The sequence below is a fragment of the Sciurus vulgaris genome (genome assembly GCF_902686455.1).
Source record: "Sciurus vulgaris genome assembly, chromosome: 1".
Taxonomy (NCBI): domain Eukaryota; kingdom Metazoa; phylum Chordata; class Mammalia; order Rodentia; family Sciuridae; genus Sciurus; species Sciurus vulgaris.
In genome coordinates, this window is record NC_136461.1 from 79,052,107 (window position 1) to 79,064,742 (window position 12,636).

Consider the following 12,636-nt stretch of genomic DNA (forward strand, 5'->3'; position numbering starts at 1 on the left):
TGAAGACCTACCTAATTGGTATACAGAATAAGTGATATTTATATTCATTTAATTGCAGAACAAAGGATAAATGTTATTAATACTAACCTTGAGACGTTTAACTGGAGGAAGAGATGAAATAGCATTCCTGTTTCTTAAATCAGATAAATACGAAGAAATTGTTGGTTCTTTAATTTCTGACTTCTGTGCAACTCCAGTTTTACCTATGAAAATAAATTTCAGATACTTTAGGTTAAACTTCAGGCATTGTTCATGTAAAGCCAAATTTCTTCAAAATTTCAAACCTAATATTTACTTTTTTTCACGTTGTCCACAAAAGACTGAACATTATTTGAGAGTTTTAAGCCGCATGACATAAAAATCATAGATAGATAATTAGGATGTCATTACTACTTATCAAAGAACTTTCAATTTTTAATGCCTAAAATAAACTTGTTTTATTAAACTCACAGCAGTCATGGCCACACGTATATTTATTTTTACAATGATGATTGCATTCTCGGTTCCCAGGTTTTTTGCAGGCAGTTATTCCTAAATCAATATAAGAAAAGACCTATTTGTTATGATATTTATTATTATGAACTTAATATCATTAATTTTTATCCAGTCTCTTCTCTCAGACAGCACAAAAGGATTTTGACTTCACATTTCCTCAAGTGAAACTGTTATTAGAAAAAAATATTTCTAATAACAATTCCTGTCCCATTATTAGCCCTAACCCTTTTTCACAAGGAATACCTAGCCTCCTATAAGCTTAACACAACCTCTCTGGTATAAACAGAATCAAATACAGCAAAACATAAGTAACATACTTTGTCCTTAACGAAGGGAGAATGAGGATAGAGATGTAAACTTTGCTTTGCTTTATCCTTAAGCTTGCAAATCTGGAAAGAAGCAAACCTCATGGCAGTTTTCATTAATAGATAGGACACCATTCTTCATAAATGTTAAAAATAAATGCATTAGGAATATAAAAAATTTGATATTTCAATTCAAAGAAAGGAAATATTGCTTTCAGCTTATCTTCTGTTAGAATTAATATACCCACATATAATTAATTCTTCATTTATTGTACTTTAAGTAGGCTTTTTCTTGATCTTAGTTCTGACTAGTAACATGGATAAGGAGAAAGAGATTTAAATTGGTCCTTGTAGGACAGACAGGATTAGGATATGAAAAGGGGAGAAAGAGAAGATATTCTAGATAGAAGACATAATATTCAAAGGCAGCAAACCACAGATTATAGGAACCAACATCAGTTTATTTTTGCTAGAGCATAAATTTTAAGTAAAGTAGAAATGTTGGAGATAGTAGAGAGTTTTGAAGACCTCTACAACCTTTCTTAGATTTTTACTCTTCATTTTTAGAGTCACTCTTCAATTAACTTTCAGTCAAGTCATGATAGACAATGATAATGTATGTCTAGCAGCATGGGATAAATGGATGAGCCTGCTCACCAAATGAGGCTGATTTCTTTCTTTCTTTCTTTTTTTAAAAAAAATGTTTTTAGTTGTACATGGACACAATACTTTATTTTTTTATTTATTTATGTGGTGCTGAATTTCGAACCCAGTGTCTCACAAGTGCAAGGCAAGCACTGTACCACTGAGCTACAACTCCAGCTAGAGGCTGGTTTCTTTCGAGGACCTAATCAATACTTAATCAAAGCATTAGGTACTGATAAAGTAATTTTAAAAAATTCCTGGTAGCTGAAAACTGACAGCTAAACTACACTGTTCCCAACTAAACATGAACTACTTGGAGAATATAAACAATGTACAATGTTATCTTAGTGGAAGTCAGACATAAGATTACTATGCAATTACTTCTGAAACTATAGGCAAGAACACTCAAGAACCACAAAAATAATGAAATATCCCCCTCTTCTGGCTAACACAGATGACTACTATTTTTAAAATCCAACTCCAAGATCAAAAGACCAAAATATAACCAATCCTTTACTTTCTGAAGGTATCCAATTCAGAACTAATCTCTCCTTTCCCTAAACCCTTCTAAGAATCACCCAACATAAGATGAAATCCTGTCAGTTTCTCTCAACTTCCTGAGATGATCCACAGTTGGGCCAGTACTGTATTCTTACTTGCTGCAGAATGTTAAATAAAGCTAACTTTCTTTAAAGGCAGATGTGTTCCTAGGGGTCTTTGGTTGAAAGGCTTTTTGACATTATATTTTGTAAGGAGTGCCATGACTTACTGGTTCGAAAGTTGTGCCAGCATCATGATCTTATTACCACTAACTTAGATGGTATCTGATTTGTTTGAAGTCAGTCCTTCATGCTTCAATTTATTCCATATATTTTTCTTAATTAATCCTAGTAAAGTTCAACTCTGGTTAGATGCCCACTCATCAACATTAGTTACTTCCTCCTGACAAAATTATTCCATATCCAAGGTCCTGTAGAATCTAATTTCAGTCTCTCTTTATAGCATCAAAACACATTCAACTGCCATTCTTCGAATTATCCCATGCCTTTCTCTGACTGTATCTTTGATATTACCTCATCTTAGAAAACCCTCACTTCCTTGTCTATCAGAAGAAGCTATCAACTTTTAAGGCAACTCAAATGGCACATCTATCACAGACCTATTGTGATCACTTCATCAGAAGTGATTTCTTTCTCCTTTGGGTCTGTTTTAGTTAGCTAATTTGCTGCTGGGACTAAATTATCTGACCAGCACAATTAAAGAGGAGGAAAGGTTTATATGAAGGCTCACGGTTTCAGAGGTCTTAGTCCATAGAAGGCCAGCTCCATTCCTCTGGGCTTGAGGTGAGGCTGAACTTCTTGGCAAAAGAGTGTGGCAGAGGGAGCAGCTCGCATCATCAGGAACCAGAGAGAGATTCCATAGTCACACTCCAATTTCCACCTCCTCTAGCCACACCCACTACTTCAGTTAATCTCATCAGGGATTAATTAAGATTGGGTTAAGGGAAGGGAAAAAATAACAGAATGAATCAAACAACATTACTCTATGTAAATTTATGATTACACAAATGGTATGCCTTTACGCCATGTACAAACAGAGAAACAACATGTATCCCATTTGTTTACAATAAAAAAAAAAAAAAAAGATTGGGTTAAGACTCTTACAACCCAATCATTTTTCCTCTGAACCTTCCTGCATTGTCTCACATGTGAGCTTTTGGAGGATATCTCACATCCAAACCATAACAGGGTCCCTGTGGCTTATTCTTTGTGCATTTCACTTACTATATGCTGCCTTGTATTTAATATATTTACAGGTGAAGTACAGGACACATTGGAGTAAAAGAACATGAGTTCCAATATGAACTCTTATCTGAAAAACAATATAAAGCAAGGATAAAAAATAGTATCTGTTACTGGAATAAAAACACACAAAAACCAACTTTACAGAAGAGAAGACACAGACAAACCCACACAGATAATGCCACCTTATTCTTGACAAAGGTGCCAAAAACGTAAGTTGGTAACAAATGGAACTGGGTAAATGATATCCATATGGAAAAGAATGAAAGTTGATTCTATCACTCACCCTGTACAAAAATCAACTCAAAATGGAGCAAAGACCTAGTAATTAGACCAGAAGCTTTGCAAATACTAGAAGAAAACCAAGAGTCAACACTCACCATATAAGTGCAGGGAACAATTTCCTCACTAGGACTCCTAATGCTCAAGAAATAACACCAAGAATTAACTAATGAGATGGTATCAAATTAAAAAGCCTCTGAATAGCAAAGGAAACAAGTGTGAGGAGAGAACCTACAGAATGGGGGAAAATCTTTGCTAGCTACTTTTATGACAATTAAAATACAGGGAGCTGGGTTTGTGGCTCAGTGGTTGAGTGCTTGCCTAGCATATGTGAGGCACTGGGTTCAATCCTCAGCACCACATAAAAATAAATAAATAAAAATTAATATATAAAATATATAAATAACACAAAAAATGTAACACCAAAAATAAATAAATAACCCAATCGATAAATGGGCAAATGAACTAAACAGACATTTCTCAAAAGAAGAAATACAGCTGGGGGGATAGTTCAGCTGGTAGAGTGCTTGCCTCGCAAGCACGAGGCCCTGAGTTCGATTCCCAGTAAAAAAAAAAAAAAAAATACAAATGGCCAACAAACAAACATATGAAAAAAATTCAATCTCTTTAGCAATTAGGGACATACAAATCGAAACTGCACTGACAGTTCATCTCACTACAGTGAGAATGGTAGCCATCAAGAATACAAATAATCAAGATGGTGAGAATGCTGGGGGAAAGTAATGCTTTTACACTGTTGGTGGGAATGTAAATTAACCACTATGAAAATCAGTATGAAAATTCCTCAAAAGACTAGGAATGCAACCACCATATGACCCAGTTATACCCCTCCTTGGTATTTAAAGTCAGTATACTATAGCACTACATGTGTATCCACGTTTATAGCTGCATAGTAGCCAAATTATGGAAGCAGCAGAGGTGACAATCAATGGATGAATGAATAAAGAAAATGGTGTATATACATGATAGAGTTTTATTCAGCTATAAAGAAGAATGAAATTATGTCATTTGAAGAAAAATGGATACAGCTCAAGAGTATTATGTTAGGTGAAATAAGCCAAACTTAAAAAGTCAAGGGTCAAGTTTTTTTTCATATGTGTAAGGTAGACAGAAAAAAAGGGGAAAAAAGGGGGTTGTCTCATTAAAATAGAAGGGAGACCAATAGAATAGAGGAAGGGGACCATGGGAGGCAGGTTGGGAGGCAACAGGGAGGTACTGAGGAACAAAATTGACCAAATTATCTTCATATTGTATGCATGTATGAACATGTAGCAACAAATTCTACTATTAGATATAGTTACAATGCACCAATAAAAGTTTTTAAAGAGAAAATAAACAAGTATATAAAAGTATTTTTAAATTAAGTTATAAATTAATATATTAGTACCATCTCTACTATTCTTACATTAATTCAAGATTATACAAATAATTATAAAAAAAAAAAAACCTCTGAGTACTATAAAGAAGAGGAACACACTGTACATATCACCATGCTATGTGATAATGAGGTATTGTCCTGGTCAGGAATGTTGGGCAGAGAATTGAAGAAAGAGTGGGAGTTAAAAAGACAAAGTAGTAGGAAAAAGAGTTTTAGGCAGAGTACAGCATTTACTAATGCTCTATGACAGGAAAAACATAGCCTACTGGAGAAATCAAAAAGTTAGTGTGGGTGATGCTAAAGCAAGAAAGAGAAAGTACATGAGACTACTAGTAGAAAAGGCAGCTTATGTGTGTGTGGGGCGGGGACGAACAGCTCCACCTTAGCACCCAGGCAATTGCATGTCTTCACACAGACCACGTTGATAAGGCTCAACTACTGGCAGAATGGCCTATCATCCAGGCAGTCTTATAAGGAGCTGTTGCTCATTTGACTCCTTAGCTTACAGGAGGCTCCATATCTTGCATGAGGCTACCATGAAGCAGTTTCTTATCTGTTTCCCTGATTCCAGTAAGGCATGGGACTTTCCATTTTTCCCATTTCAGACATAGCTGCAGGATAGAGTTCATACCTCAAAAACAAAGTGACCCACCATTCATGTTTGGCCCCTTTGGTCCAGTATCATCCTCTGGGATGAAGGATGGGAGTAACTGATACCATGCTGATTGTGCGTTGCTGTCTGTGTAAGTATTAAACTATCTAAATACATCTGAGACTCTTGTGTCTTTCCCAGCCAAATTTTCTGAAGTAAGGCAAGACCATGTATGAGTAGACATCACATTGTTGTTTAGGGACTGGTTGACCCTATGACAGTGTGGAACCTTGTAGGGCATGCTAATGATTTAGATTTTAAGAGGTATAGGAAGTCACTGAAGTGTTTTAAATCAATAAGGAACATCTCAGATTTGTATTGTGAAAAACATTACTCTATGAAAAGTAATATGAAGAAGAGATTTGAGATAGGATAGAATGGATGCAACAAGACTAGTTAAAAAGCTACTATAAGAGTCTAGTAAAAAAAAAAAAAGAGAGATATTAACTCAGACTACAGTGAGGGCAGTAGTAAAATCAGTCAGAAAAAATAGGCTGATTTGAGAGACATATAGAAAGTAAAAATAGTTTTAAAGCAAAACCAAGTGAAGTGTTTTTCTTTCTTAAGCAGTATATTGCTTCCCCTGAAGTTTTATTGCTTTTTTTACTTCAGCAATATCTACTTTAAATTTCTTAAAGTTCATTCAATATTTCAGGGACAAAGAAAAATATAAGGAAACACCTTGCCTGTTTATTTCCCCTTCATAGATATCTCCTTCCTTGAGCCCTATATCCTCTTCCTAAGGCAGTAGAAGCCAGTCTTACAGCTGTCACCCTGAAACTTCCTTTCATTAAGCTCTTGAGCTGAATTCACTATACTTGAGTTCTTTGACTTTTTTCTTTCCTGGTTAACTTCCTTGTTTTACTGTGCTCATCCTGAAGCAACTACCTAAGAATGGATGTGTGAGAATGAAACTTAAGAACCTTCAAATGTACTTTTGCACTTAATTAAGAGTGTGACTGGGCATATAGAACACTAGGCTGAAAATCATTTATCCTCTGGAATTTAAGTCCATTCTCTTCTAATATCCAATTTGCTCATAAAAACATTTGGTTTTGGGCTGAAGATACAGTTTAGTTCATAGAGGGATTGACTCACATGGGTAAGACCCTGGTTTCAATCTCCAGCACCACAAAACAAACAAACAAACAAACAAACAAACAAAAAACCTTGGTTTTGTTTCTTGGAAATATTTATGATTTTCTCTTTGTCAAGATGTTCTGAAATGTTGCAATTATGCCTTATTTGTAAATCTTTCATTCACCTTAACTAGCATTGAGCCTTTTTGAAAAGAAGATTTATAGTTCATTTTAGGTCTAGAAAATTTTCTCAATATTTTTCTTCTAATTGATATTTTTCTGGAACACTTGTTAGTCAGAAAATAGGCTCCTAGATTGCCTCTTTTGTCTCTTAAATTTTCTATCTCCTTTTCTTTTTGATTCATTATACCAACTTTATATTCTAGTTCTCTAGTGTTTTTGTGTTTTTATAATCATAGATTTTACTTCCCTGTACTTGCTCTTGTCCTTTTTTCCCCTTAGGCATCCTATTTAGTTTTATGGTTGCAATTTTATCTTTAATTTCTCTGAGGTTACTATTTGAAGTTTTATATTAAGTTTTATTACACTTCTGAATTATCCTGTTGTTTCATCCACTTTCTGCTTAATTATTTTGGACTTTCACATGTTCCAGAATGTTCTTCAAATATCTGGTCTGTCTGTAAGGTATTTCTATTATATCTCCACTTCACATAAGAGAAAAGTAATTCATGCAGAGATTAAATAACATGGTCAAGACCACATTCTTAATAATGAGCAAATTTGGTATTCTAATTCCCGTAGTCTAAATCCAGAGCCTAATCTCTCAACCATTCTGCCTCTCTATTCGTACTAATTGCTTTAGATCTCCTCAGAGGATTAATTTAATTTATTTAGAGAAGGACTCTATTATTTGGGGGATGGGAAAAGGAATCTATTATTTGGGGGATAAGATGAAATGCCTTGCAAGTTTTTTTTTTTTTTTTTTTCCATATGAGATAGAAGTTGCCTTTGTCTCTTAATCAAAGGACTTCACCAAAAACAATGCATTTTAAACTATCACCACAAGATGGTGTACAATGACTATGCACAACATTTGCTGCCAGTAGCAAAAACTGACCCAGGATGTGGATATCTAACAGTTTCCAGGGGCTCCCAAAAATTTCAAAGCAGAGTTGGCATATCTTATCAGGAATAAGAACTGTATACAAGTTTGTTTAGAATACTAGCATATGGATTTTATCTAAGTGACAAAATTTTTTCCCTATATTTTTGTTAGAAATGGTACTTAGAGCTAGGCAATAGGGCATGCTGATAATTCCCACTACTCATGGGGCTGAGGCAGGAGGATCACATGTTCAAGGTCAGCCTGGGCAACTAAGGAAGAAGGTCAGTGGTAGAGCATCCCAGTACCATATAACTGCTTTTCCACCCACCCCACTCTATAGTCTGAGAATTATCTGAATGTCTTATTAACAAATATGTTTTCAAAGATTGATAATTTTAAAAAATATGATTCTCAGAGAACATTGATCTAAACTGTACTGTTCAGTATACTTTCAAGTTAGCAGATCCCATACTATCACAATCTGAGATGCATATAGTTTCATAGTTATGACACATGAAATTTTAATTAATGTGTTTTTATAGCCCCCAGTTCTAAGCAAATATATTAATGATGCTAAATAGAAATGTATTGAATTATATGGTCTGAACTAAATATAAGACACTCTCCAATATATGGTGGTTCAACTTAATGGTTTTTCGGCTTTATGGTGGTTGGAAAATATGCTTCAGTTGGAAATCATACTTTGAACTTGAATTTTTCCTGGGCTAGCACTATGTACACAATATGTATACAATATTCTCTCTTGTGATGCTGGGCAGGGGCAGTGAGTCACAGCTTCATCAGCCACACAATCATGAGGGTAAAACAACAGATTATCTACTGCTAAGCTCTGATGTTCAATACTTTAGGTGTAGTAAATGCATTTTTGATTCATGATATCTTCCACTTACAGAGGCTTATCAAGATATAACCTCATCATTGTAAGTCAAGAAACACTGACATTCGTTTGAATAATTTAATAACATGATGGTCTGACAAGAGATCAGAATAGCTGAAATTTGGATTATCTTGAGAAAGGTTAAATTTTGTGTTATAACTTTAGTAGGATAAATCTATGGCCTCATCTTGTGTTTGTTACTGAGAAAGAAAATGTAGATAGTGAATATATGTTATGTTTAAAGGTATAAAAATATATCTTTATTTGGGAATATGTGAATTTTCACGTAAGAACTAAATTGTACAATCAGAATGTACATAAATTCACAATATTTGGGATGGCTATATAGATATATATGTAAAAGGTGTGTGTGTGTGTGTGTGTGTAATAAAACTACTTGTCTGATAGGGTGCATTTTCTGTCTGCTTTCCACAGGGTTGTACTGAGTATGTGGGGAACTTTTACCCTTACAAAAGGCTCATGCTAGTAGGAAGTATAGCAGACATTCCAGCTTTCACTACAGTTGCAAATAAGAGAAACAATCAAAGAAACAATTCAAGCTATTTGAAACAAATAACTGGTGGTGAGTAGGAAAAAAATGTGAACACAGTTAACAGCTTGTGAATGGCTTTCCCTGTGTCTTCTTGTAGTCTTCCCTCCATGTGTGTCAGTGTCCTAATTTTCTATTTCTATAAGAAGACCAGTTATATTGGATTAGAGTTCCTAATGATTTTAACTTAATTATCTCTTTACATTATACAAATACAGTTACATTATGAGAACTTCAATGTATGAATTCAGCCTACAACACTCAGGAATATGTATTAAATTTTTTTTCATACTCCATGAATTACTTTTAACTCTCTTATTGGTGTACATTGATGAACAGTTCTTAATTTTAACACAAGCAGTTAGAACTTTTTGTGTGCTATTAAACTATGTATTCCAAGGCCTGGAAGATCTGTTTTTCCTCTAAAAGTTTTATTGTTTCTCTTTCACATTTAAATCAGCAATCTATTTAGAAATAAGTTTTGTTCAGAGTATGAGTTTGTGACCAGGATACGATCTGTATTAGTCTATTTTCTGTTGCCTTAACAAAATATTGGAGGTTGGGTACTTTATAAAGAAATTTGTTTAGTTCAGTTTTGGAGGCTGTAAGTTCAAGCTCAGAGGGCTCCAATGATTTAGCCTCTGGTTAGGGACCCTTTAGCTATATCACAATGTGGAGGAGAAGTGGAAACTAACTGCATAAATTAGGGGTTAAGCACATGGAATGGACTCACTTTGTAAAAATCTGCTACTCCTGGGAGTACTCACTCACTCTAGGAGACAAGCATGAATCTCTTCCAAGGGTAGGAATGACCCAATCACCTTCCATTAGGCCTCATCTTTCAAAAGTTTTATCTCAATAACAAGACTGGAGATCAAGCTTTCAGGATGTGAACCTCTGGGGAAGACATTCAAACCATATCCGGCACAATTTTTTTTCAATATGAACATTCAATTAAGCTAGCCTCATTTTTTGAAAGACCATTCTTTCTCTACTGCATGGTACAGTCACTTTGTCATAAATCATTGCTTGTACAACTATAGGTCTGCTTCTGAATCTTAATCTATTCCATTAGTTAATGTGTCTATCCTTATGCATACATCAAAATCTCTTAATGTCTACTGATTGGTAAGAGGTCCTGATATCTAGTAAAGTTTCCCAGATATGTCTTTCTTCAAGTCTGTCCTGACTATTCTTGTTTTTTTTAACTTTCACATGAATTTTATAATCAGTTTGTTGTTTCAGAAAAAAGCAAACAAAAACCCACTGGGGTTTGGGATTGGGATTATATTCTAAAGATTAACTGGGGGAGAAATGATATCTTTTACAATATGTAATCTTTCAGTCCTTGAACTAGCATATCACTTAATTTGTGTTTTCCCTTATTTCCTCTTAATAATGATTTTTAGTTTTCACGAACTGGTCTTGAACATCTTTTATTATAGCATTATTAAGTATATATTTTTGATGCTATTTTAAATGGTTCTACCACCTCCCCATACCACCACCCTGGAAACCAGGCCTTCAAAACATGGCCCTTTAGGAGACATTCAAGGCCCAAACTTTAGCACTTATGTAGTTTTTAGAGGTGCTGCCATGGAAGCACCAGCCTGCTACAAACTACTATATTCTGTTTGGAAATAAAGCTTTTTTTGTGTTCTCTGAAGAGGAATGAGTTGAGTGCTCAGTAGGTCACAGATTATTTTTAAATGTATTCTTTCTGCCATTACTCAACGCAGTTTCTACCTATTTTAAGTACCAATACCATTCAGAGTAAACGACTATTCAGGTACTTGGGTAGACCTATTGCTCTCACATTCTCCAGTATCTGTTATCTGCTCCTTTTATAGGGCCAAAATAGTGAAAATAGAAGCAAGTGAATGAGAAATAGCTACATGATTCCACAGTCCAATCTATAAAACAAACACCAGTTACTGTTAGCACTTGGAGGCATAAATAGTCTACCCATGTAGAAGTATTCCAAATGATTTTAAAACACATGAATTTGACTATATATATATAAACTGTGAGACATATTCTGAGAACAAAAATATCTGCAAAATATTCTCAAATTTTAATAATCATGTTAAGCAGGGTAGTTTGGTATTGCTATTCTTAGATCATTTATTGTGAGTATAATGGTGCAAATGATGGAAAATTAGCAGCATTTTATAATTTTTTTGAGTCACTGAAAACCAAATTTCTCAGCCTGATATAAAAGAAATATAGATAATTGCGTTTAAGGATTTTATCCCTGAATTTGATTTGGACTTGTAAGTATGAGTTATACATTTGAATATGATGTATTCTATCTTTCAAAACAAAACAAAATCACATATTTCCTAACTCTGCATGGAAAAATTCAAGTGATCACTCAATGGCAATGAATTCCTCTAGGACACAGATTTTGATGTAAGAAAACTATTATCATTAAAAGAAACCTAGGCTCCTTGGCAAAAGGGGTTATTTACAGGTATGAAACTAGAAATATCCAAGCTGCACCTGGAATAGCATATCATCCTGGACAGGAAGGAAGCTGTCAAAAGTACCAGGGACTCAGAGGTCAATCTGGTATATCTAGATGGTAATTAGATAGTATATATATACCACATTTATTAGACAATTAGCAATATGAACATTGATTCAATATTGGGTGGCATTAAGTTTTAGGTAATAAAGTAAAGCAGTTATGTTTTTTTGCAAAAAAATCCTTACCTTTTACAAATATATAATGAAACATTTACAGAGTGAATAATATGATACCTGAGGTTTGCTTCAACATATGAAAGGAAAAACTGAAATGAGGTATAGCTAAAATAATATTAGCCATGAGTTGATCACCATTTAAGGTAGCTAATGAATACCTAAGAGTTCATTACACATTTCTGTCTACTTTTGTGTATGTTGAAAATCCCATCACACACACAAAAATTAATTTATTTTCATTCTAGTTTGCCTCATCACATTTGTAGATTCTTGTACATCACTTGCTCTCCCTCTGATAAAGGCCATAAGAATGAAGTAAGTATGGGAAAGGGGAAATGTATATAAAAAGACTAATAAAACAGCATAGGCTCCAAACATCAATCTAACTTGACAAATATTAACTATGAGGAAGAATTTCTATTACATATTACTAATGTAAATAATCTAAATATCTAGTCCGAGAGTATCCACAATATAACTAGAGCTATTTACCTTTACTGGGTCCTGCTACAGTAGATCTAGCTGGATATTTAGAATGAGAAATCTCTGTTTCTGATTTTCTTTGTATAATTATTTGATTTCCAAACCTCTTAGGTCCTAAGTAAAAGACTGTAAATTTCTGCTGAATATCAAGTCCAACTAAAATGAGAAAAAGGTAAAAGAATGCTCATTTAAGTCATATAAGTCTATAATTGAGATCATTTATTTCTTTTTATGCCTCTTATATTACGGTAACTCCGTAGTTAAGAAGTCCAGG

General features: G+C 34.2%; 1 protein-coding gene across 1 annotated transcript in view; it reads right to left on the reverse strand.

Annotated features, from left to right (window-relative positions):
• Positions 1-12,636, reverse strand: part of HFM1 (helicase for meiosis 1) — a 105,370-nt gene that overhangs the window by 20,462 nt on the left and 72,272 nt on the right. The window contains 3 exon segments of the mRNA XM_079152637.1: positions 88-203; positions 451-531; positions 12,372-12,518. Coding sequence (XP_079008763.1) covers positions 88-203; positions 451-531; positions 12,372-12,518 — 344 coding nt within the window.